Here is a 27,811-nt window from a genome sequence, read left to right on the forward strand (position 1 = left end):
CATTTAGTTGATACATTTCTTATCTTTGTCCCTGCTGATCAGAATCTCTGGGTTTCATTACAGGATGCTATTAGAATTGATACAATAGTTGCTAATACTCCAGAGATGCTGCTGAGAAATGGATCAACTAAATGTTGCAAAACTGTAACCGTTCAGAGTCTGCGCCTGAATTACTGAGCTGCCAGACTCAAACGCCAGAGACATGAACATTCAACTTTAAACTTAGATTTTGGAAAAACAGTAAAAAATAAATAATGGAAATTAATTGAGAAAAAGTATTTATTTCTGGGGAACAATCTAAAAACAACCGAATTGAAAAAAGTGTTTGGAAGGTGAGCAACTCCTTTTTACTTCTGAGCACAATCAGAAATCAGCCTTTGTATAATGAATGCTCCTTAGCTAAGAAATTAACAGACTGCAGCAGGTCCTGGGTCTGCTGCTGCCCCCCCTCTCCCACTTAGTCAGCTTTGGAGGGGGTTAAAGGGGGGCTGCATCGCTAGTGCATAGGTGTTGTAAACTCATTTAAAAATCTTAGCTGTCAATCAAATATTGCCTGCCCCTCCTCTATGCTTTAGGCACACAATTACTTTCACTTTCCATTCAGCACTTCCTAGATGTCACTGCTCTCCCCACATTCCCCCGTTCTCTTTACCATTTAATTGTGTAGCCAGGGCATGGGGATGGACATCAGGTCCCCCATTCTGGTGCACAAACAAGATTCTGAGATGGCGCAGTTGAAGCAAATTTCAATTTCACGACAACTGTGCATGAGCTGAAACTCACGAAAATTGCTGAAGCGCCGGTCTCATTCCAAGGTCACTGACGCGGTAAAAGATGGCGCCTGTGAATTTCCGCTGGACAGAATCTTCACAGTGGGGTAAGTAAAGAGTTAGGGGCATTTGCCCAGGGGGCAGCTAGGCTGGGGGGAGGAGAGGGGGTACTGTGTAGGGTTGGGGCCTGGGGGTAGGTTTTTTTAATTTTTATTAAGGGTTTGTTTCTCCTTTAAGGCTTTTGAGTTCAGCACAAGCCCTGCCTATTGAACTAGAGATGTTGAAATAGGGGTTATGTTGCCTCTGTAAGGGGGTCAAAGCCCAAGCCATACAAAAAGTAATTTAAAATCAGATAAACAAAGACACGCTGTCTTGTAGTACTCTAGCAAGGGCGGATGGCTGAGAAGTAGGGTTGTCACCTTTTCTGGAAAAAAATACCGGCCTTCCTATATATTTATTTTTTTCCCTATCAATAACATTGGGATCAGCTATCATTTTTACCGGACAGGTGGCAACCGTACTAAGAGATGTGTAACTACAGCTAGTGCAGGGCTGGGGTTCCTGTGTCAGCTGATTTTAAACTACAAGTCCCAGAATCCCTTTACAGTCTTTAGGAGGAGGACTTAAACGCTCCAATATAAGGACAGCCCGCAGCTATCAGTCATGCCCCTATAGAAATATCCAAGTACTTTTTTACATAATAAAACAATCCCCTGACTGAGCTTTTATGCACATAATTCTCTGATGCTGGGGTGGAGTCCAATCCTCCTTATGCTGCTACCCTAAATCAGTTCTATCTACACATGACAGAATCACGTCTATGAAAGGCCTATATAATTATAAATGTTAATATCACGCTTGGGCTGTTGCCACTATCAAACATGGCCGCCGATAAAATTCATTAAGACGCGTCCCGTAGTTCAGTCAGTGCCATCTGGCGCCGAACGATGGTGACTACTTCCGGTCTTGGCCACTGAGAAGCTTCCGGTTTGGAAAGCCGTGTGTCTCTGTGTGTTTGTCTGCGTTGGCAGCCGGCAGTCATGGCGGCCTTCTCAGGTACAGCGTGCTTATTTGTAATCAATTGGGCTTATTCTGGCTTTGGTTCTCGCTGTGTTTTATAACGGGTTGTGCACTTGTGCAGCAGCGCCTATTGGCAAATGTAACTCTGCTCCGGAACAAGAGCAGGAAGGGCCGCAGAGGCTTATTATACGGCCCCTGATTCAGGCATTTGCAATCTGCTGCTATTTATAGTTAGTTTAGCAACATAGGAGGGATTGTCTCTGCTTGTTTAGTAGAATTCATAGACCATTCAGTAAAGGGGTTGTTCCCTTTTAAATTGTAGAGAGTAATATTCTGAGAATTTTGCAATTGCAATTTTTTATTATTTGTGGTATGTGGAGTTTAGCTTTTTATTCAGCAGCTCAACAGTTTTTACAATGCCAGGTTGCTATGGCCCAAATTCCGCTAGCAACCAGTGAAGAGACTGGAATATGAATAGGAGAGGCCAGAATAGAAAGATGAGTAATACAAATTAGCTTTAACAAAACATTTGTAGCCTGACCGAGTATTTGTTTTTTTTTAGATTTGTTTTTTTTTAGATGGGGTCAGTGACCCCTATTTGAAAACTGGGAAGAGTCAGGAGTAGGGATGGGCGAATTTGACCCGTTTCGTCTGGCCAAAAATTTGCCGCTGGCGTCAAAAGTCTATGGGCGTCAAAAAATTTTTTTTTGTCCCACAACGCCATACAAGTCTATGGGCGCCAATTCAGCCGGCGAAATAAGGCAAACAAATTTGCCCATCCCTAGTCAGGAGCAGACAAATAATTTAAAAAACTATATAAAAAAAAAAACAAAGGCAAATTGAAAAGTTACTTAGAATTAACTATTCTATAACAATAGTTAACTGAAAGGCGAACCACCCCCTTAAAGGAATTGTTCAGTGTGAAAATAAAAACTGGGTAAATAGAGACTATGCAAAATAAAAAAAATGTTTCCAATAAAGTTAGTTTGCCAAAAATATAATGTATAAAGTCTGGAGTGACTGGATGTGTAACATAATAGCCAGAACTCTACTTCCTGCTTTTCAGCTCTATTGGTTTCCACTGATTGGTTACCAGGCAGTAACCAATGAGAGACTTGAGGGGGGGGCACATGGGTCATATCTGTTGCTTTTGAATCTGAGCTGAATGATGAGGATCAATTGCAAACTCACTGAACAATTATGTCCCATGTGGCCCCCCTTATAGTTACTGAATAACTAAGTTAGAGAGCTGAAAAGCAGGAAGTAGTGTTCTGTCTATTACCAGTATGTTAGACATCCAGTCACTCCAGCCTTTATACATTACATTTTTGTCTAACTATGTTAGAAACATTTTTTATTTTGCACAGCCTATCGATTTACACAGTTTTTATTTTTACACTGAACTGTTCCTTTAATTTATACTTTTCAGACTCATTAGGCCTCCAGATTTTTCTGAGAACCTGTGAATATGCAAAACGAAAATCGCAGACAGACCGGTAAATGCTGGCAGGGGGAGCGGGGAAAGTTTTATTGCGGTATACGAAACATTGCATCCCGCAATAAAACTTTCTCCCCTCACCCTGCCAGCATTTACCCGTGTGTCTGTGATTTTGGTTTCTCCTAAGTGGTGTGAGGTGTCTGATACCTCTTTCACGGCGCACCAGGGTCTCTGATCATCTGGAGTGCCAGGGTGTGCGAGTTTACTTTGGAAATTTGTGTGATGACATGCTTAACCTGCTCCCAGAGATGAAGGTTGGAACAGTCAGAGGGGTTGCAATTTGAGTATTAGGGCCTCCTATGGTTCTAAATAAATTTTTCTTAACCTTGTAAGTGTTATTCACTGTAAAACCTATAGCTCTAGACAGTAAGGGGAGCTAGGGTAATGTTGTGCAGGGTAAAGTCATGCAAATAATCAGGAAAACTGGAAATATCCATCAAGGAAGCCTTATTGTAAGATCAATTATGTGAATGCAATCCCATGTGCTCAGCAACTTGCTTTATTAGCTGTTCCTTTGATTATTCAGGATCCAGTGGCCCATTGCATAGACACATTCATGGGGCCCTGGCAATCTAAACCCTAGATCAATGCTTTAGAAAGGAATAAAATGTTTGTAGATCCGATCCTCCGCTGTTCTTCTGTTATTTAATGGTATTTTGTTGTCTCTTCTTGCAGAAATGGGGGTGATGCCCGAGATTGCCCAGGCTGTGGAGGAAATGGATTGGCTGTAAGTGATTAAAGAGCTTCTATAGAAAACCTTTTGGTCACTGCAGATTTTATGATTGGCTTTGTTGCTGTTTTTCCCCCCGAAATCTCTGTTTATTGAGTTTTCCACTTAAAGTCAGTATATGGGAAGGAACAAAAATTAAAACAAAGAGGAGGGGAACAGAACAAAAAGGAGGGGGAAATACAATGTAATAAAAACATATTACACATGCAGTGCCAACATATTATCAATTGCAAGTACTGGCTCACTGGACAATACTATTAATAAATGGTCAGAGGTATCAGCGAGGTAATGAACAATAGTACAATAAGCACAAACCTATGTGTTGATTGTAACAAAGAGAAAAGGCTACTGTGGCTTTGTTTCTGTTTTAAATGGTATTCAGGTTTAAGCAGGTGATTGCTATTTGATAACAGATCTCCACGTCGCTACGTAGCTTGTGCATCTAATTGGAAATCTTGTGGGTCCTTGAGATTCATGGGATGCAGAGTACACATCCGATATCTATTTTGTGCATTTTTTTTAGGAACAGATAATTTGTATTATTTATACTAACACATGAATTCCTTTTCCCATGGAGCCTTGTTTAAGCAAACATTTACATTTTTTGACAATTGCCTTTTGATATTTACATTTTTTGGAGGAAAAAACTGTGAACAGTGAATTGCTAGGCTTTTTCCTCAGGCTGTTGGGGGTAAACTTTCTCCAGCACATTACCTTGCTTTCCCAGTCATTCCTCTTAGATTGTTTAGATCCACCGATGTTGCAATAGCGTAACATTTTGTGACTTTGTGCTACATCTGAGTCCGAGTTTGGCTGTGAACCAGGTTAAAAAACATGTTTAAACACAAGATGTAAGTAGTCCTACCATTGGCCTCAATGAATTGGCGGCTCGGGCAGCTGTGAGCTCGGGGAAGTGAGTGCGGAGAGTGCGCGGCTGCCTTAGAGCTCTGTATAATATCTGTGACCTGTATAATAGCAGCACGGGGAGCTGGGAGCGTTCATACACACATCACTGCTTCTTCCTACATGGCTTGTTGATTCACTAAGCTTCTACCAGGAGACGTACTTAATGAGTTTTTTTTTTACATGCAAGTTGACAATATATGTTTGTGAGTACCCATCTAAACAAGCTCTTTAAAGGAAAGTTTTTTTTTAACCCCTTGGTGGTGGTGAATGTTAAATAAGGGTAACACGGGATAATGTCATGGGAAAAAAATTTAATAGTGCTGCTCCAGCAGAATTCTGCACTGAAATCCATTTCTCAAAAGAGCAATTTATATTGAATTTTGAAATCTGACATGGGGCTAGACATATTGCCAATTTCCCAGCTTCCCCAAGTCATGTGACTTGTGCTCTGATGAACTTAAATCACTCTCTACTGCTGTACAGCAAGTTAGAGTGATATCACCCCCCTCGCCTTTTCCCCCCAGCAGCCAAACAAAAGAACAATGGGAAGGTAACCAGATAACAGCTCTCTAACACAATATAACAGCTGCCTAGTAGATCTAAGAACATCACTCAATAGAAAAAACCCATGTCCCACTGAGACTCCTTCAGTTACATTAATAAGGAAAAACAGCAGCCTGCCAGAAAGCATTTCTCTCCTAAAGTGCAGGCACAAGTCACATGACCAGGGGCAGCTGGGAAATTGACAAAATGTCTAGCCCCATGTCAGATTTCAATATTGAAAATAGAAAAATCTGTTTGCTCTTTTGAGAAATGGATTTCAGTGCAGAATTCTGCTGGAGTAGCACTATTAACTGATGCGTTTTGAAAAAAACATGTTTTCCGACGACAGGATCCCTTTAAAGGTGGAGTTAACCATTTCCGCTTAACACAGAAGGTGACAACATTGTAAAACAATATTACCATATATATATCTATTTTGTCTGTTCCCTGTTACTTTGGCGCTGGCTTTCATTTTAGAAATTTTGACTTGAAGGGATACAAGTAAAAGCCGGCTAAGGATTGTGAACACAGCCTAACTAGGGACTATACCCTTTGGACATATTATTGGCCCCAAATATGCTGTGCCCAGGGCTTAATGCAATTGGCGGCCCAAAACCCGTGGGTTCGGACCAGCTACTGCAAAAATCTCGGGGGTGGGTTCAGGTCCGGGTTGAGAGCTCCCTTCCTCTCTCCCCGCCTGTAATCTCACCGTTGCCCGCTTGTGATGTCCCCGCAGGGTGGGTGTAGGTCTATAAATAGGGAGGATGGAGCAGGCTGGCTTTGGGTTGGGAGGGGGCATGCGGATGAGGTTTTGCACAAAAATCAGCTGTACCAGTCTGCACCCAAGCAGGGGTAACTATTCCGGAAGAGGAAGAGTGGGGCGGCTGATTGCAGGCCATGATCTGTGTTGTGTGGCCCTAGCCATAGGGGTCTGTATATCATGCTGTGTAAAAAGTGGAGTGAAACGTTATTGGTGATGTTACTCATGGCAACCAATCAGATCTTTGTTTTTGTTTTCAAACGGTTGAAATCGGATTGCTGATTGGTTGCACCGGTAATGCTTCACTCCACTTTTTACACAGCAAGGAACCATAGTGTCGTTGGAAATGTAAAGCAAGCAGATTGTTTTAGGTAATGAGATTTTATCAAATCGTGACTGCTTTGCTGTTCAACCACAGTGTCTGTAAACTGCTTAGGAGAGATGTCTAAATTTTTGTGAGGTCTATGCTAACTACAATTAATGTACTTTGTTGCTCAGTCTTCCTACAGATATCCAAGCAGAGTCCATACCCCTGATCCTCGGTGGTGGGGATGTGCTGATGGTATGTCAACTTTGTTTAATATGCATCTACAAAATAATTCAAATTTTCCATAATGTTATTTATTTAAAAAGAATCGAGAACTCTTCGCCTTTGTCTTTTTGATAACGGAAGTGAGGAATGAGGAGATGGAGAAAGTCAGGAATGAGGAGAGCAAAATTTATAAAGTGTCCTCTCTGTTGCACGGATAGGAGTAGTACAAATGACAGTAGTTTCATTACAATTTCAAGACCATATGGATTTATACAGGACAGCAGGGAATTCTAAGGTGACTTCCAATACAATCTTGTTATAGGAAGTATGCATTTCTGAACAACTCCATTATATACTAAACCAGCCCATGCATTTGAAATGTACTAGATTGTCAGTGATATTAAATATTTTGGTTGCTGTGGAGATGTAGTTGATTTGAAATAAAAGCAAACTGATTTGTTGGTTTTTTTTTTGTCTCTTTACCTTTGTAGGCTGCAGAAACTGGAAGTGGAAAGACTGGGGTGGGTATATTAAATTAAAGGAACAAAACATTTTTCTATAATTTCATGAAAAATAATTAATTGTAAAAACAGTGACTGCGGATAGTTTTGAAACGATTTCTTACGTAAAAGTTCATTTCTTAACTAAAAGGCATCCAACTTTTTTTTTTTTTTTTAGTTAAGATTAACTTCATATGGTATGGATACATTATTTGCAGTGTTTCTATATAGTGGACATTTTGTCTTCTAGGCTTTCAGCATCCCTGTCATCCAGATTGTTTATGAAACACTTAAAGATCAACAAGAGGGCAAGAAAGGAAAAGCATCCGTTAAGACTGGAAGTACAGGTAATCTTCTCTACTCCCAAACGACATGTTCGACAGTTGCTGTATTGTCTTTGAAACCTTGGGTGGCTGAAAACTTGTAATAAGAACAGCTACTTGAGAGTTTTAGGGAATAGCACTAGGTATCTAATATCAAAGTTTTCGAGGTTTGGTACAAGCATTAGTAGTTTCTGTGACTTTTCAGGTTTGGTACAGGGTTTTCCATCCATCTAATAATCCACTTGAGATCTGTCAGAAGTGTTTAAGGCGGGCATGTCCAAAGTCGGGCCTGGGGGCCAAATGTGGCCCGTTTTCAAAATTACACCTTGGCCTCCACCATGACATTAATAATAATGCGGCCCGCCAGCACAGTGCAATCAGGAATCGCCTAGCCGTAGCAGTACTATTTGGGCACATTAATGAAATGATCTGCCACTTGGTCTATACTGCTGCCTGTGTGCTGAAGGTGTTAGTAATAGACACGTAATGGCACGTAGTGACCACCGCTTCACATACTTCTTTCGGGCTGACTAGACATACTGACGTGCCAGTACAGTGAACTAAAGACGTATGCGAGAGCAGTGCATCACTATGTGCCAGTACGTGTATATTGCCAACACCTTCAGCTCACAGGCAGCAGTATAGACCAAGTGGCTGATCATTTTACTGTGCCCAAATATTACTGCTATGGCTACGCAATTCCTTGTTTAAATGAGTTAAATGATGTTAATGGTTCAAAGAATGTCGGGCTGAATGGTCGGCCCCCTCACATTTTCACCTCGCTAAATCTGGCCCTCGCTGCAAAATGTTTGGCCACCCCTGGTTTAGGAGAATATAAATGGATGCAAATAGAAAAGCAGTTTCTATGCTAATTTATTTTTTTTCCTCCTTTTCTAGTACTAAATAAATGGCAGATGAATCCATATGACAGAGGTTCAGCTTTTGGTAAGAGATTTTTAATTCCCTCTTGGATATTTTCATATTAACGTACACATGACCTTTTCTTTTGTTTCATCTTAAGATACCAATCTGATGCCTGTTGTAGTGTGGTGTTGTGAATGTGCATTAATAGATACAGTTATAGGAACCATTATTCAGAATGCTTTGGACCTGGAGTTTTCTGTAGAACGAACTTTCTATAATTTGAATTTCTGTACCTGGCAAGTCATTTTAATATTGAAAAAAAATCTGATAGGAATGTGTTGCCATCAGTATGGATGTAAGGTGCTTATCAAGTACACTTTATTGTTTTAATACAGTGAAAAATTAAATTGTATTTAAAGGGTTTGCTTAAAGGAACAGTAACACCAAAAAGAGTTTTACTGGAATGCAAATATAATGTACTATTGCGCTGCAGTGGTAAAACTGCTGTTTGCTTCAGAAACACTACTATAGTTTATGTAAACAAGCTGCTGTGTAGCCATGGGGGCAGCCGTTAAAGTACAGGGTACAAAATAGATAACAGATAAGTTCTGAAGAATCCCTTGGATACTATAGAGCTTATCCGTTATTTGCTGTATAACCTGTGCTTTTTCTCCTTTTTTAGCTTTGTATGGCTGCCCACATGGCTACACAGCAGCTTGTTTATATAAATAGTAGTGTTTCTGAGGCAAACACAGCAGTTTTACCAGTGCAGGGCAACACTAAATTATATTTGTATTACTTTAAAACATTCATTTTTTGGTGTTACTGTTCCTTTAAAATGTACTTCTCATGAAACACTGACTTAATGCTTATTTCGCTGTAGTCTTAAACCATCGTGCAAAACCCTGACCTCGCGTTTTTCTTTCCTTAGCGATTGGCTCAGATGGCCTTTGCTGCCAAAGCAGAGAAATAAAGGAGTGGCATGGCTGCAGGTCCACTCGAGGAGTAAATAAAGGTAAATGCTGTGAAAACTTTGTTTTCGTCATAAATAAAGTTTGAAGTAACCACACTAATCAAGCTAAACCATGCTATGTAGAAGACATTGCACACAATGTTACTTGGAACAGGCATGTATATGGTGACTAGGGCAGGGAAAGCAGAAGTATTTTTCTATTGTATGAGAAGAGCTTTGGACCATTCATTAGGTGACGTCTGCTGGTTAACCAATTTCAGTGTGGACCCATTTAATAAGCTCTAAGCCGCCTCAATGTTTATTCAAATGTACTCGCTCAGCTGATTAAGAACAGAGTGCCTTTCATTAACTGCTGCTATGTTATGTTACCAAAGGAAAGCTTGTGTTTACCCTTCATTGTTGCCCTTTGTGTTTAATAGGAAAATACTATTATGAAGTATCCTGTCATGACCAGGGTTTATGCAGAGTTGGATGGTCTACCCTGTCAGCCTCCTTAGATCTTGGTAAGTACCAACATTTTACCAGTTTGTGTGTGAAGTAAACCTGAATGAGCAACTATTGCTCAGGAGGGTGCACCATAACATTTTTTTGCATTATTACTGCAAGGCTTTCTGTTCATACAACTCGAGGATCAGAGGCATAACTATGTGGAAGCTGATGTACAGTGACAGTTGTACAGTTCTTGTCTGTGAACATTGAGTTCTTCTAAAAACTGCTTCTACATTGTTATCCCCAACAGTCCTAAAATAGGTGGTGCAGCTCCCTATCACCAGTTGTTTTCATATCTGAAATAAGATCAGAGGCATGACTATGTGGAAGCTGCAATATCTGTGCGTGCAGTACAAGTGTCTGTCCGCCATAGCAGCCTTCCTATAGAAATCTTGTGGAGATCTCTGTCCGGCTCTGCAGAGTATGGGCTTAGCCGGATCGTTCCCCTCCATACATGGTTGGAAAAACAAGTATATAACACATCTGTGTCTCGGAGACCCCTGCAGCTTAAAGGACATGTAAACCCTTAAAACAAGTGAATGTAAAAATGCTCAGTGCTGTATCACTTGCAGTTTACATTTTTAATTAGCCTTTAAGATATTAAGGGTGTTTTCTGCAAGCTGGCTACAATTTTGTCAGAAAAGGAACCACTTCAGATATTTCTGACAATTTCCAGCCTGCTGTTGCCAGTTGACCACAATAGCCAGCAGAAGGCACTATTTCAAATTTGTTATATTGGTTTAAAACATGTGTGTGCCCTGGCCACCAATCACATTTGAAGGTTACAACTCGAGAAGAGGATCCAGCTTTTTGGATCTTCAGTGACACTTCTGTGCTGCCTGGAACCTCTTGGCTAGTACAATGATTTTCAACTCTAAAGACTAATTCACACTCAGATTGGTTCAGCTATGTGGCCATACCGGATGATTGAATTTTTTGTGTATAGCATTGTGGGGCCATTAACATTATTGAATTTAGTCTTTTCATAATCCTCTTGCTGGAGCTTTTTTCACTGATGTTCGGATTTGGTTGTTGGGGTTAGAAATGCACAATATGACACATCAGCCCATGATCCAATTGGCCGACCACATTCTAGTGTCCAGTATACTGCCATTTCATTTAAAGGGTTTGTTCACCTTTCATATAGAATGTGATATTCTGAGACAATTTGCAAATGGTTTTAATTTTTTATTTGTGTTTTTTTGTTCTACAATGGAAAGCATTCCACATACAATTCAAATGTTTTATAATTTAGCTTAGCCTACTCCATAGACTGCACCAGTAGTTTTGCACATGATTGATATTACTGATGTAAAGTAAAACAGACTTAACCAGATACAATGTCCAATTCCCACTTTGACTTCAAACTGTGAGATACCATTGAAGGAGTGGTTCACCTTTAAGTTAACTTTTAGTATAGTTTTGTAATGATCTGACTTTTTTTCAGCTTTCAAATTGGGGTCACTGACCTGATCTAAAAACAAGTGCCCTGTAAAGATACACATGTATTGTTATTGCTACTTTTTATTTATCTAGGAACTGATAAGTTTGGTTTTGGCTTTGGTGGAACCGGGAAAAAGTCGCACAACAAGCAATTTGACAATTATGGAGAGGTTAGTGAGTTTATTTATTTTTTGCATTTTTATTTTTCTTCAAAATATATTCCATAACCATTTTAGTGTAATAAAATGTAGTATGTAGGAAACCTGCTTAAGATATGTGGCAGCATTATATACTCTTGTTTCTAGACAGATTTTTTGATTTATGCTGTGCGTCTGTTCACATGGCAATGGCCAGTTATTAGTGCACACACAAGGTTTCATTACTTGTACTATTTAACCCAAAGTTAGTTTCCAAACATAGCATAACTTTCATCTATATTGTCAGCGCGTTGAACAAGGTAAAAATAAAATATAGCAAACCCATAGTATAAATCGGTGTAATAACCAAGACCGTTGATAACAGAATATCTACCTCAATAAAATGGTCATGATTGCCTTTGGACATTCTGCTATCGTTCTTATAAGGTACTAGACGTTAAGCAGTCATTTTCCTTGTACTGAAATTGAACTTTATTTTTTTTTTTTTGTGGCAGGAGTTTACAATGCACGACACCATTGGCTGTTACTTAGACATTGATAACAGCATAGTAAAGTTTTCCAAAAATGGTGAGTTAAAAACCTCCGTGTTTGTGGTGACTTGACTGAATCTTTTCTTTATTGACTTTTTTTTTTTCTGATCCCATTTTAGGTAAGGACCTTGGCCTTGCATTTCAGATCCCTTCTCACATGAAGAACCAAGCTTTCTTTACATCATGTGTTCTAAAGGTATTGATCTAAATGAGTGCAAATTAAGCCGGGTTTCAAATATATTTTAACCTTTACAAAAAAAAAGTCCTTTTGGTAGTTTTTGTAGATATCAGAGTTTTAGATTTAAGCCATAAGTGGTTATTAGCAAAGAACAAAGATTATACAACACAACACTAGTTACAATTGCTGTGTTGTAGAAGAAGCTCAAGGTTAAAGGCCATTCTGTTATTAGAATGTAGAATGTTTGCACAGAACAGTTTTTGCTAGTATTTTCAAGTTGCATTGCTGGAAAACCTAAAGACGAGCTTTCTATTAATTTCTGTGACTCTTACATCAGGTTTTAGGTGGCATCATTTTTAACTTTTTTTTTTTTTTTTCAATTGTAAAAGAATTGTAGTAAAATTCACAATTTTTAGTATGATTTTCAATCACCCCTCAGATTAATGTAACACAAGGTGGTTTTCACTTTTAATAGGATAGAAGTGACATTTTTGTTTGGCACAAATTAAGACCATAAATACCTGCACCAGTTGCTTGCAGTTGATTCCCATTCAACATGAATTTAAGGCATTATCCTGAAGGAAAGTGACAATATGTTGGGATTGGGCAAAATAAAAAATGTTTCTAATATAGTTTGGCAAAAATGTAATGAATAAAGGCTGGAGTGACAGGATGTGTAACATAATAGCCAGAACACTACTTCCTGCTTTTCAGCTCTCTAACACTTAATTAGTCAGCGATTTTAAGGGGGGCCACATGGGACATAACTGTCCAATGAGTTTGCAACTGATCCTTGGCATTCAGCTCAGATTCAAAAGCAACAGTTATGATCCATGTGCCCCCTCAAGTCACTGATTGGTTGCTGCCTGGTAACCAATCAGTGGAAACCAAGAGAGCTGAAGAGCAGGAAGTAGTGGTCGACATCCAGTCACTCCATCCTTTATAACTATATTAGAAACATTTTGCACAGCCTATCTATTTACCCAGTTTTTATTTTTACACTGAACTATTCCTTTAAATATTTGCCCTTTGCTACAGGATTATGGTAGTTGTATTTTAACAATAGAAAAATATCTCTTACTGGAAAATGTATGTATAAGAGGCTGGAAGCTTCAATATTTTGTGTGCAGTTCTGCAGTCTGCCCACAGTAGCAAGCTTCCTATAGAAATATGGGGATCTCTGTCTGGCTTTGCTTAAGTTTGATGAGTCAGATCGTTCCTCTCCATACATGGTTTATAATGACTGGTTTAAAGATTTCCAAATTAAAATGTAAGAAATGGGATTGCATTTTATTTATCAGATGTATTCCCTCTATTACAGAATGCTGAACTTAAATTCAATTTTGGAGAGGAAGACTTCAAATTTCCCCCAAAGGATGGATTTGTGGCACTCTCAAAGGCTCCAGATGGACATGTGGTGAAATCACAGAACACTGGTATGTCTTGGTGATACAATACATTGCATATACTGGTATGGGACCTGTTATCCAGAATGCTTGTAATTTGGATCTTCATACCTTAAATCTACTAAAAAATCTTTTAAACATTTAATAAACCCAATAGGCTGGTTTTCCTCCAATAAGGATTAATTATATCTTAGTTGGGATCAAGTACAAGGTATTTTATTATTACAGAGAAAAAGGAAATTTTTTTAAAATGTGGATAAAATGGGAGACTGCCATTCCGTAATTTGGAGCTTTCTGGATAATGGTATCCAGATAACAGATCCCATACCTGTACAGTTTCCATATACGTACGTAACTGCAGCTTAATCTTTTATCTACCAGTTGGGATTTTCCCCAGATATCCCAGAATGAGAGAAACAAACGAGAAGACAGTTACTTGTTAATATTATCCCAATCGCAGTTAATAGGGATGCACCGAATCCAGGGTTCAGCCTTTTTCAGCAGGATTTGGTCGAATCCTTCTGCCCGGCTGAACTGAAACTGAATCCTTATTTGCATATGCAAATTAGGGACAAGAGGGAAATCGCTTGACTTTTTGTCACAACAGTAAAGTAAAGTAAAAAATGTTTTCCCTTTCCCACCCCTAATTTACATAAGCAAAATAGGATTTGGGAAGAGGGGACATTATATTGTAGAACTAGGGATGAAACGAATCACTTTTTTGGATTCGGCCAAACCCCTGAATCCTTCCCGGAAAATTTGACACAATCCAAATATAGTGGATTTGTTTCATCCCTAGTTATTAATCTACAATATAATGTCCTCTCTTCCCAAATTGCGATTCTGATTTTGCTCTCCCTCTGACACGCTGAATGCGACCACTAAATTGTGTGCATCATGATGTACAGTGTCAGGAGCTACTCTTGTCTGAGTACATTGAGTTCTTCTTAAAACTGGTCCTGCATTGTGTGTTATGCCCAACAACCCTAAAATAGGTGGTGTATCTCCCCATCTGTGAAATAAGATCAGAGGCATGACTATGTGGAAGCTGCAATATCTGTGTGTGCAGTACAAGTGTCTGCCCGCATTAGCAGCCTTCCTATAGAAATATTGGAGATCTCTGTCTGGCTCTGCAGAGTATGGGCTTAGCCAGATCGTTCCCCTCCATACATGGATGACAGAATAAGCAAAGAAAAACCATATATGTTTCTGCAGCGTTTGTCTTGCAGGGGATGAAAATAGAACAAATTAAAATAAGTTTAAAATCGAAAAATGCTAGTAATGCTGTAGTTTGTATACTAAACATGAACTTACTGCACCACAAGCCTAATCAAACGATTTATGCTTTTAAAGTTGGCCACAAGGGGTCACCATCTTGTAACTTTATTATACATCTTTGCAAGACCAAGACTGTGCACATGCTCAGGGATTGTCATAAAATATCAAAACAGCACAAGTCAAATAATATCTGCCAGAAGCCGATACAGCAAGACAATTAATAATCAGAATATGCAGACTGCACTGGGTCCTGTGTTATGTAATCTAATGTGGATTTTATAGTGTTTGTATTGTTTAATACAAACTTTCCAACTCTGCAGAACCAGTGGCTGCTGCAAAATAAACCTCCAAATAGAATCCCAGTTTATCTGTTTAAATCTGGCTCCATGATCTTTGTCCCTGCAGCTTTAGTTGGAAACGGTAAAGGGGATGTAAATGCAAAAATAAAATTCAATAGAAATCTCTACACAGTCGCCAACTGCTCTACAGGGAAACAAACAAAGCTGCACGAATTCTGCATGGCTGGGAAGTAAGGTGGGGGCTCCCCCTGCTGTTCATAAGTATGATTGTTTCCCTGCAGAGCAGTTAGGGATCATCTGACAATTCCTATCCACAGCAGTAAATGAAGGGGGAATTTCACTACAATCAGGTTTCTTCTAAAAACGGTATATGTTTTTTAATTAAAGTATACTGGAGATAGGTTTCTTTTTCATTAATGAAAGTAAAAATGGGATTTTATTTTTTTGCCTTTAGATGCCCTTTAAGGAGAGATTCACTAGAGGTGCTAATATAAGGCTCCCACCAATAATTTAATTGATGGTCTTAGAACCCGAGTTGGTGCTTCTGTTTGCTGCAAAGTGCATTGGCTTATGATACCAGTCCATGAGTAATACCACTGCTGAACAGCGCACATGCACAGTAGAGGAAAATGGAAGCTTAGTCTTTAAAATTGCGATTTTTACTCTTCTGGGCATATGTGCTACAGCACAGAGGATTGCTGAGGCATTGGGAAATCACAGCACACCCATAGAATAGGTCTAAGATTAGTAATTATATTCAAGTGGGAAACTTAACCCAGGCTCATAACACAACCCCTTGTAACTGCTACTCTCATGGGTAGGTTTTGCAGTATAGCAATTACGAATAGTTTGCAGTCCTTAAAGGGGTTGTTCACCTTCTGACGCTTCGACAGAAATAAAGACTTTTTCCAATTACTTTGTATTTTCTGTGTGTGACCGGTTTTCTGGTACTGAAGTGTAAAGTCGAATTTTTTTCACCGACTCTAAACTGTTCTAAACTTATACATTTAGTTGATACATTTCTTATCTTTGTCCCGGCTGAGCAGAATCTCTGGGTTTCATTACAGGCAGCTGTTAGAATTGATACAATAGTTGCTAATACTCCAGAGATGCTGCTGAGAAATGTATCAACTCAATGTTGCAAAATTGTAACCGTTTAGAGTCTGCACCTGAAATACAGGTATGGAACCCCTTATCCAGAATGCTCGGGACCTGGGGTTTTCCAGTATTAGAAATATTTCCATAATTTAGATCTCTGTACCTTGTCTACCAAGAAATCATGTAAATATTAAACAAACCCAATAGGCTGGTTTTGCTTCCAATAAGGATTAATTATATCTTAGTTGGGATCAAGTACAAGTTACTGTTTTATTATTACAGAGTTTAAAGGGAATCCCTTTTAAATAATTTGATTATAATAGAGTATATGGGAGACCACCATCCTGTAATTTGGAGCTTTCTGGATAACCGGTTTCCGGATAACTGATCCCATACCTTTTACTGAGCTGCCAAACTGAAGCACCAGAGAAAGGAACATTAAACTTTAAACTTGGGTGGAAAAAAGGTAAAAAAAAATGTAAAGCTATTGGAAAAAAGTTTTTTCTTATTTCTGGAGAACACTCTGAAAACAACTGAAAAAGTGTTTGGAAGGTGAAAAACCCCTTTAAATCTATGAAGGACGCCATGCAATCAATGTCTGTTTTACTCTAGGAAGCGCGCAAGTGTCTCAAACAAAGAGTTTACCGAATGCCCCCAAAGCACTTATCATCGAGCCCTCCCGTGAGCTGGCAGAGCAGACTCTAAACAACGTCAAGCAATTTAAAAAATATGTTGACAACCCTAAACTGAGGTGAGAGATTTATTTGTATTTTATAGATTCTATTATTTCTGATAATAGCAAATGTTTACTTTGTTTGTTTATTTTTTTTTTATAGAGAATTGTTGATTATCGGTGGTGTTGCAGCAAAGGAACAGTTAACCATTCTCGAAAATGGTGTACGTTTTTACAGTTTCTAGCACCAGTGCATTGTGTATGTGATGGGGCCTAACTATGTGGAAGCTGCAATATCTGTGCGTGCAGTACAAGTATCTGTCCGCCATAGCAGCCTTCCTATAGAAATCTTGTGGAGATCTCTGTCTGGCTCTGCAGAGTATGGGCTTAGCCGGATCGTTCCCCTCCATACATCTGTGTCTCTGAGACCCCTGCAGCTTAAAGGAAATGTAAACCCTTAAAACAAGTGAACGTAAAATTGCTCAATGCTCTATAACTTACAATTTACATTATTAATTGGTCTTTTTAAAGGGGAAGGAAAGGCTAAAATTAAGTAAGCTTTATCAAAAAGGTCTATATAAATACACCAGTAAACCCTCAAAGTAATGCTGCTCTGAGTCCTCTGTCAAAAGAAACACAGCATTTTTTCCTTCTATTGTGTTCTCATGGGCTTCTGTATCAGACTTCCTGTTTTCAGCTTAAACCTCTAGGGCTTGTCTTGAGCATGCTCAGTTTGCTCCTCTCTCCCTCCCTCTCTGTAATCTGAGCCCAGAGCTATAAGTGAGCAGGGAGAGACTCAGGCAGGAAGTGATGTCACACCAAGCTAATATGGCAGCTGCTATCCTAAACAAACAGAGGGAGCTTCTAGAGCTGTTCACTCCGGTATGGTAAAGCATTCTAGAGTATATACATAGTGTTATAGCTTGCACTATTGTGGCTAATCTATTCGCAATAAACTACCTCAGTAGCTTTCCTTCTCCTTTAAGATATTAAAGGTATTTACGGCCAACTGGCTACAGTTTTTTTCAGAAAAGGAACCACTTGAGATGTCTCTGACCATTCATTTCAAGCCTGCTGTTGCCATTTGACCAGAAAACCAGCAGGTGGCGCTGTTTAAAAATGGTTATATTGGTTTTCAAACCTGTGTGCCACCTGGTCATATCTGAAGGTTAGTCTCATGCTGCAAAAAGTAGTTTCAGTTCATTAGTGTGGCAGAAAAATTACATAAAAAAATACTAAAAATATTTAGTATGAGATGTTTAATACAGAGGCATTATATACCTCTATATATTATACCTGACACTGTCTTATTGAGCTAAATTATTTTTATAGTTTACTTTTGTTTCTATATTCATTTATTTAATTTTTTTTTTTTTTTTTTTTACAGGTGGATATAGTGGTGGGGACCCCTGGTAGGATAGATGATCTTATATCTACAGGGAAACTCAGCCTGTCTCAAGTCCGTTTCCTGGTACTTGATGAAGCTGTAAGTTAAAATCCGTTTAACTTGTCACAGATCTACTTTTAGGATAGTCGGGAAGAACAAGGAAACTAGGGATGCATCGAATCCAGGATTCGGTTCGGGATACGGCCTGTCAGCAGGATTCAGATTCGGCCGAATCCTTCTGCCTGGCCAAACCGAATCCTAATTTGCATATGTAATTTAGGGGTGGGGAGGGAAATCGCGCGTCGTTTTGTCACAAAACAACGAAGTAAAAGATTTTTCCCTTTCCCACCCCTAATTGGCATATGCAGGGTTTGATTTTCTGCTGAATCTTTAGTGACGGATTCGGGGTTAGCCAAATCCAAAATACTGGATTCAGTGCATCCCTAAAGGAAACACAAAATCACTATTGGGTGTCTAGTTTATGTATCCCTTCCCTCCAGTGATTTAAATCACCGCCCCGTACTATCATAAGAAAAAGCTTGGATCCATACCATAGACCTGTATATGTGCAATTTTATCATAATTTGCAAGTCCAAAGCATCCCTGACAGGTAGGAGGACAGTGCCGCTATAGAAGGATTAGTGGTTTAATTTATGGGGTGGTGGTGCCTAATATACTGGCATCCCCAGTGAATTGGGGTTTCCTTGTTCTGAGACAAGATGTCTAAGCTTTTTCTTACAATGGAGACAAGGATAGCAATAAAGAGTTTAAATAATCCAATGATCTGGGGGAGGGGGGGGGGTGAAACTTGCCCAGTGTGTTGCCCAATTGTTGGACTTTTGGTCAGTTCCTCAATATACACACTTCATGACAGACTGGGGAGAGACCCAGATCCTACTCTAATATGTAGACAGCCACTTATTCAGTTTTATGCAATGTTCTGTTCACAGGATGGTTTACTTTCACAAGGATATTCCGACTTCATCAACAGAATTTATGGGCAGATCCCTCAGATCACTTCAGATGGGAAAAGGTTACAGGTAAGAAAAATAAACTGAGCAGGCGCAGTTTCTTAAAAAAAATATATGGGGGGGAGAGTCCTGCGCGGAACCAATTTCTATGACCCGAACCACAACCCGCATATTTACCCACTTTGATCCGCTACCTGACCCGGACCCGCAACTGCCTTATCCGCAACCTGCCGACCACCATCAAACAGGAAGTGATGTCATCAAAAGTGGGCGGGACATAGACAAGTTTTGTAAAACTTTAAAAGGAGTAAAATATAGACAATATTACACAAGATAAGAAATTTAGATGACTTTTTTTTTTTATAGAGAAAATCCTCCCCTCATTCCGCAGGGTGCCCACTTTTTTTGCGGTTAGTCCGACCCGCTGCAGGGCTCTATATGTGGAGGAGGTATAAATCAGATTTAGCATTCTGTATATTGACTAATACATTTCTATATGCTTCTGTAAGATAATTTCCTGCAGTGATTATATGTAAGGCAGAGTGCTCTGATTAACTTTATTGAGATTGCGTTCAGACAAGCAATGCTCCAGCCCATGGGTATTATGTAGATAAAACCTCCAGGGCTTTTTCTAGTTGGTCGTTTCCCTGTAAACTAATGGAGGATTTTCTCTGTGTTCTAATACACTCTCGTGTGCTTAGGTGATTGTGTGCTCCGCCACGCTGCATTCCTTTGATGTAAAGAAGCTTTCTGAAAAAATCATGCATTTCCCAACATGGGTGGACCTTAAAGGAGAGGATTCTGTGCCAGAAACTGTGCATCATGTTGTTGTGCCGGTGAATCCCAAGAAAGACAAACAGTGGGAAAAACTTGCCAAAAATCACATTAGGGTAAGTGGATGAAAGTAAAAAAAAAAGAGGTGGTTGAGGTTAGACTTTTACACTTAATTTGCACCAATATTTTACAATGTATTTTAAACTCTGATTTGCTGCCTTCTTTCCCCTCCAGACTGATGGCGTGCATGATAAAGATAACACAAGGCCTGGTGGAAATTCCGCAGGTAATTCCAGTGTTTTAATCCAAACAAAAATGGGAACTTGATGGCTAGATATATTCCTTCGTTTGTCACATACAAAGTTATACAAGTACAACCTGTATTGAATTCCAAAATGGCTGAGGCCATTGTTCACAAGCACTGATACCGTTTCTGTTCCTTATCTTACAGAGGTGTGGTCAGAAGCTATTAAAGTATTAAAAGGAGAATACATTGTGCGTGCCATCAAGGAGCATAAAATGGACCAAGCAATTATATTCTGCAGAACCAAATTAGACTGTGATAACATGGAGCAGTATTTCATCCAACAAGGAGGAGGTAGAACAATGAGTCAGAGGTTTCTATACAGTTAACAGAATCGAATAGCTAATTAGATTCAACTGTAATTTCTTTAAATTAAAATTAGCACACACCCCTTTTTGTTAAAGGGATATTTTACCTTTAAAGCTTAAAGGGGTAGTTCACCTTCAAACAACTCGTTGTTTTTTGATAGATCACCAGAAATGACTTCTTCAATTACTCTATTTTCTTTGTGACGGTTTTTCTAATATTGAAGTGTAAAGTGTTTTTTTCTTTTTTTTTCTTCACCTTCTAAAGCAGCTCCGGGAGGGGGAGTCGCCGACCCTGTAAACTGTTCTAAACTGATACATTCAGTTGATAAATTTCTTATCTTTTTCCCTGCTGAGCAGAATCTCTGGGTTTCATTACAGGCATTAATTGATACAATAGTTGCTAAAGCTGGCCATAGACGCAAAGATCCGATCGTACGAATCGTGTATTCGTACGATTTTCGGACCATGTGTGGAGAGTCCCGACATTTTTCGTCCGTCGGAGATCGGTCGATCGTACAGGTTAGAAAATTTGTCGCCTGCCGATAATATCTCTGCGTGTATTGCCGATCGTACGATTTTCAGTGGGAGACTGTCACTAGTGTTGTCAGACATAAGTATCGTACGATTGCTGTCAGGGGCAGAGCATTGGGTGATCTGTTCTTATTTGATCGGAATGGTAAAGACTTTGATCTGAATGGTTAGTGGAGGGTCGGGAGATGGGAAAGTCCGATCGTACGTTGATTCGTACGATCGGATCTTTGCGTCTATGGCCAGCTTAATACTCCAGAGATGCTGCTGAGAAATGGATCAACTAAATGTTGCAAAATTGTAACAGCGCAGAATCTGCACCTGAATTACTGAGCTGTCAGACTCAAACACCAGAGACACGGGCATTCAAATTTAAACTTAGATTTTGGAAAAACAATAAAAAATAAATAATGGAAACTAAGTGAAAAAAAGTCTGTTTCTGGGTAAATAAAAAGTATTTGGAAGATGAACAACCCCTTTAACTAAAGAAGTAGCTAGAAATGTTGTACATTATGTTTTGTGCTTCTATACCAGCCCAAGGCAACCACAGCCCTTTAGCAGTAAAGATCTGTGTCCCCAAAGATGCCCCAGTAGCTCCCCATCTTCTTTCTGCTGATTCACTGCACATGCTCTGTGCTGCTGTCACTTACTGAGCTTAGGGACCCACTCACAATATACAGTACACACAGAATAGAAATGTCACAATATAAGGCTGATTAGTAATTAATACAGATAATTACTACATGGCAGCACAGAAACCAGTGCAATTAGCATCAGAATTTAATAATCAGCCCTGTAGCATCAGCTTATATTACAGACCAACCTCATTTTCTGCTGGATAATTAGTGACGAGCCCTAAGCTTAGCTTCTCAACAGCCAATCAGAGCCCACTGAGCATGTGAGTGTCAGACACTTTCTAAGATCATTGCCTCCCTCTTCTATATCTTTCCAGCTTTCAAATGGGGGTTACTGACCCCAGCAGCCAGGAACTGTTTCTCTGACCTCACACTTTTTTGTTAGTTTTGATTACTTATCTATGTTATTATTTTAGTCTCTTGTTCAAACCACTGCCGCGTCACATTAGACCCTAGCAACGATCTGTCGAAATTCCAAATGGAGAGCTGCTGAACAGAAGGCTAAATAACCAAAAATAAATTACAAAAACTACAAATCTCTTCCTGTTCTCAGGACCTGATAAGAAAGGACATCAGTTTTCATGTGTGTGTCTTCATAGTGACCGGAAGCCACCAGAAAGGAAACACAACCTGGAAAGATTTAAGGTGGGATTTCTTCTAGTGTGTCATTCTGGCTCAATCAAATTAACCCTTCAATGACAATAGCACACAGGACATTTTGTAACCTTTGGTTAATCTGTCTGGGTGTCAAATTCCTTAAAATGAAAATAAATTGGTATAGACCTACTGTTAGGTGTAGAAGTAGCCCAAGTACTATTTAAAAGTTTAAAAAAAAATCTTTAATTAGGACATACATTAGCCTAACACGTTTCGTGCCTAGGTTGGCACTTACTCATAGGCCTATGAGTAAATGGCCACCTAGGGACTGGGTTTTTTTTTTTTTTTTAACTTTTTAGGGTCTGGCCACACAGGCAGATTCGGGGAGATTAGTCGCCAGGCGACAAATCTCCTTTTCTTCGCTGTGACTAATCTCCCCGACCTGCCTTCTGCCGGCTAAAATGAAAATCGCCTGGGGGCAGGCACACTGAGTTCTTCTTTTTTCGGAAGTTGCCCGTAATTGCCTCACGTGGAAACTTCGGAAAACGAAGGCAATTTAAATTTTAGCCGACGGAAGGCAGATCAGTGATTGTCACCACGAAGAAGAGGAGATTTGTCGCCTGACGACTAATCTGTCCGTTTGGCCAGACCCTAAATAGTACTTGAGCTACTTCTTCACCTAACAATTGGTCTTTTTTTTTATTTATTTTTTATTCATCCTACTAAACGATGGATAACCCTTGGACTGGGGGTTTCTAGGATGTGACCACGGTGTATAACTTTTCGATTTAATTAAACTAAGATTTTATTTTTTTGCTTTAAAAGTAGAATTACATACCACAGCAAAATTGCATTTAAAAAATTCCTCAGTTTCCTTCCCGCCAGCTGTAATGTGAATCACTGGTTGTGAAGAACCCCCAATTCAGAAAGCAGATATACATAATAAGGTTGAGAAAAAAAAAACTTAACCTGCCTACGGCTAGTTGATCCAGAGGAAGACAATAAAAACGTTTACAGCCTTTCAATTTGACTCCGAGGGGGAAATAATTTCTTCCTGTCTCCAAGATGGCAATCGGACTAGTCCCTGGATCAACTTGTACACCAAACAATTTTCCAGCGTCACTTTTTGGAATCTTAGAAATAATTCACACTACGGGTCCTATGGTAAATCAACAGGTACGGGAAGGCATTATAAATTAAACTATTTCATGTTTCCATTCAAAATGCCGATTCCAGCTCACCCTTAAGGATCGTTGGTCCGGGTGCACCATGCCCCGGACCCCTCGCTAGTTCACTGGATACAATTCCCAAAAGGATTAGAAATGTGAGATCTTACCCGGACTCCGTTGTGACCCAGGTGCAGCCGCCCTGAGTCTGTCGCTAAGGGAGAACGCAAAGTTGCACACACAAGAAGTTTTAGGCAACGCACTCTTCGGATCACCCAAGGAATCGCTCAGTCTTCAAATTGCTGGTAAAAGACTTTAGTTTTATTGAAGATTTAACATTTTAACAAACTGTGTAATCCTGCGCCATGAGGTCTGACGCGTTTCGTGTCACTGCACTTCATCAGAGACCTCTCTTGTGTGTGCAACTTTGCGTTCTCCCCTGGATCAACTTGTACTATGAGTTATCTTCCATAAATGATGCAAATGTTTTCCCACTGAACTTCATGTTTTTTTGGCTGAATCTACACCTATATTGGTTTCAACCCAAATCAAACCCTGTGTATTTAAGTATCCACAGCTTTACACATCTGGCAACTCCCTCATAAATAAATTAAAAAAAAAACAAACAATCTAGGCAGGGCTAATATTTAACCTTATAGTTTAATGCCTAACTAGGGTAAATTTTTTTTTTTTTTTAAGAAATGTGAAGTTCGGTTCTTGATCTGCACTGATGTTGCTGCCAGAGGTATTGATATTCGTGGAGTCCCATATGGTAAGAGCTTTATAGTGATCAAATACTTTACAAGAGCGTATAAAGCACTTTCCTGATATCCCGTTTTTTTGTGCAGTTATTAATGTTACCCTCCCTGATGAGAAGCAGAACTACGTCCATCGCATTGGTAGAGTGGGCCGAGCTGAAAGGTATTGCACAGAACCTGTTATTTATCATCATTATCTACTGAAAGTTTCTTCTATAATCTACTATTTTTGCTTTTTAGAATGGGTTTGGCCATATCTCTGGTGGCATCCGAAAAGGAGAAGGTGAGTAGCTTGATTACTTGGCAGTGCTAACAGCCCTGGACACATGTGTAGCACAAGTGCAAGATCCAATTGACATAATGCAAAAAAATCATTTTAAGTGGGACAGGTTAATGCTAATGGAACTGTACAGTCTTGTTTCTAGACCTTGGGTCCCCAGCTGTTACTGAGCTACAATTCCCAATGTGAATTATTTAAAATTAAGGGGATTATGTAATAAGTCACTACGTTTGCCCAGGAGCAGTAACCCATAGCAACCAATAAAATGTTTGCTTTTAAACCGGTGACCAGTAAATGCTTCCTTATGATTGGTTGCTATGGGTTACTGCTCCTGGGCAAACTTTTTTACGTAACCCCCTGAATGTTTAGGATGCGGGGAGACGTATCTAACAAAATTTGGGACCCAAGGTTAAGTGACGAAGCCCCCAAGACAGGGCAGAAAGGTTCAAAAGAGTAATTGTCCGTGCCTAGTTGTATCTGCTTAAAGGAACAGTAACACCGAAAAATAAAATTGTTTTTAAGTAATCAACCTATACAGTACTGTTATCATGCACTGGTAAAACTGGTGTGTTTGCTTCAGAGAGCCTATTATAGATTATATAAACAAGCTGCTGTGTAGTCAATGGGGGCAGCCATTCAAGGCTCAAATTACCTAGCACGCTGTACAATACCATTGTATTCTTTTACTGAGCTTATCCGTTAAAGGAACAGTAACATCAAAAAATTAGTGTTTTAATGGCATGACAATATAATGTAATGTTGCCCTGCACTGGTAAAACTTTGGTGTTTGCTTTAGAAACACAACTATAGTTTATATAAACAAGCTGCTGTGTAGCCAAGGGGCAGCCATTTAAGCACAAGACAAATAGTAGATAACACATAAGTATGGAGAATCTTATTGTATACTACATGGTTTATCTGTTATCAGCTGTGTATCCTGTGCCTTTTCTCCTTTTTCAGCTTTAAATGTCTGCCCTGCAGCTTGTTTATATAAACTATAGTACAGTTGCTGAGGCAAACAAATCAGTTTTACCAGTGCAGGGCAACAGTGCATTTTATTTTGATTAATTTAACACTTTCATTTGTTGGTGTTACTGTTCCTTTAACTGTTAAGTAACATGTGCCTTTTCTCCTTTTTCAGCTGAAATAGCTGCTCCCATGGCTACACAGGGCTTGTTTAAAAAAAACTAGTCTTTCTGAAGCAAACACATAACATATACCAATGCAAGGCAACAGTAAATTATATTTTAATTATTTTAAAATGTTTGCATTTGTTGTTACTGTTCCTTTAAGAGCAAAATATATTGTGTTTGAACAGCAGAGGGTGCTCATGTTATACCTTCATTATATTAGCAATGTAAAAACTGCTTAGTATCATGACAAACAAAAACAAAAAAAACATATTGCAAAATTATTCTTAGCAGTTTTACAAGTAGTTTGATCATTGTGTTTGTTTAGGTTTGGTACCATGTGTGCAGCAGCCGTGGGAAGGGATGTTATAACACCAGACTGAAGGAAGATGGGGGCTGTACTATATGGTACAATGAGATGCAGGTACTTTTTAATTTTTATTTATTTTTTTAAAGAAACTTGCCTTTATTTTTCATGGAGAATGTGTAAAATGCAGCTTTTATAATAGGTACGCACCAAATCTACTATTTTGGATTCGGCCGAATCCTTTGCGAAAGATTCGGCCTCAGATTTGGTTCAGTATTCGGGCGAATCTTTTACGAAGGATTCGGGGGTTCGGCCGAACACCAAACCAAATCCGAAGCCTAATTTGCATATGCAAATTAGGGGTTGGAAGGGGAAACATTTTTTACCTCGTTTTGTGACAGTTACGCAATTTCCTTCCCCGTCCCTAATTTGCATATGCAATTCGGATTTGGTTCAGCCGGGCAGAAGGATTTGCCCGAATCCTGCAGAAAAAGGCTGAATCCCGAACCGAATCCTGGATTCTGTGCATCCCTATTTTAAAATAATAATACAATCTTTTTTTGATTGTTTTGTTCTAGTTACTGTCTGAGATTGAAGAGCATCTGACTTGCACTATATCCCAAGTAGAACCTGATATAAAAGTGCCCTTGGATGATTTCGATGGAAAGGTGGTGTATGGGCAGAGAAGGGCTACCGGAGGTAAGGACGTCTTCACAAAGCAGATTCGAAAGGTTATTTGATTGAACAATGACAACTTTCTGTTCACTCGCTTCCTCTGATTCATTTTTTTCTTAGGTGGACTCTATAAGGGTCATGTAGATATTTTGGCCCCAACTGTGCAAGAGTTGGCATCTCTAGAAAAAGAGGCTCAGACGTCCTTCCTGCACCTGGGATACCTTTCTAATCAGCTTTTCCGAAGCTTCTAAAAATAGCTGTCCTGTAATATGTAGATGTAAGAATGCTCAGCATCTCTAAACAAATGGTTTTCCTTCTACTATTGTGGCCTAGTTATGAAAGGGCGGAAAGACAATTCAGCCTGTGGCTCACACAGTGGTTCCTATGGTAAACGGTGACAGATTTTGGGGGTTATTACCACACTGGGCTACAGTATAAGTAGCAGAACCCCCAAATGTTTGGTAATCTTTTCCTTAAGTAAAATGCACTGGGTAAGATGGTTGTAGTTCAAACTCTTACCGGGGCTCACTTATCAACATTGGGCAAATTTGCCCATGGGCAGTTACCTATAGCAACCAATCAGTGATTAGCTTTTTAAAGCCACCTGCAAGTAGAACAATGAATGCAACAATCTGATTGGTTGCCATGGGTTATTGCCCATGGGCAAATTTTCCCAGTGTTGATAAATGACTTGCACTGTTGTTTGTGCAATGTCTGTACTTTGCTATGTGAAGCAGCAGCAGGTGATTTTGGGTGTTATCTTCTATCCCTGCTAGAGCAAGCCATGCTTCTGCTAATTCTTTCAAACCACTCACAGCACTGATTTTGGAGTATTTTCTGCAAATTTAATTGACTTGTCTTTCTGTCCTTTTGATAAATTCCCCGCAGTGTTATGCCGTGACACTAAACACATGGTCATTTGGAAAGAAATTAAATATTGGTTATGTTTTAGAAAAATAAATAGCACTTTTCCAAGTCAATATTTGTGATAAATGGCAAAATAAAAAGTATTCAAGGGTG

The 27,811-nt window shown here is 39.4% G+C and overlaps 1 protein-coding gene and 4 non-coding genes across 5 annotated transcripts; all 5 read left to right on the forward strand.

Annotated features, from left to right (window-relative positions):
- Window positions 1–1,791: 1,791 nt before the first annotated feature.
- ddx1.L (DEAD/H-box helicase 1 L homeolog) lies at window positions 1,792–27,811 on the forward strand. The gene is given in 26 exon segments (NM_001097883.1): window positions 1,792–1,826; window positions 3,964–4,015; window positions 6,726–6,789; window positions 7,251–7,280; window positions 7,510–7,606; window positions 8,480–8,527; window positions 9,378–9,461; window positions 9,839–9,922; window positions 11,445–11,521; window positions 12,004–12,076; window positions 12,159–12,235; window positions 13,539–13,653; window positions 16,911–17,049; window positions 17,135–17,195; window positions 18,359–18,457; window positions 19,309–19,398; window positions 20,031–20,219; window positions 20,338–20,389; window positions 20,555–20,701; window positions 22,432–22,523; window positions 24,341–24,413; window positions 24,490–24,562; window positions 24,640–24,682; window positions 26,138–26,233; window positions 26,695–26,815; window positions 26,912–27,811. Coding segments are annotated over 26 exon segments (2,223 nt in total). The 5' UTR covers window positions 1,792–1,810; the 3' UTR covers window positions 27,043–27,811.
- On the forward strand, window positions 10,231–10,365 carry LOC121394006. Its single transcript, XR_005961466.1, has one exon.
- LOC121394007 lies at window positions 13,320–13,449 on the forward strand. The gene has a single exon (XR_005961467.1).
- On the forward strand, window positions 14,664–14,796 carry LOC121394004. The gene has a single exon (XR_005961464.1).
- Window positions 17,252–17,386, forward strand: LOC121394005. Its single transcript, XR_005961465.1, has one exon.

Source organism: Xenopus laevis, chromosome 5L (genome assembly GCF_017654675.1).
Source record: "Xenopus laevis strain J_2021 chromosome 5L, Xenopus_laevis_v10.1, whole genome shotgun sequence".
NCBI classification, from domain to species: Eukaryota; Metazoa; Chordata; class Amphibia; order Anura; family Pipidae; genus Xenopus; species Xenopus laevis.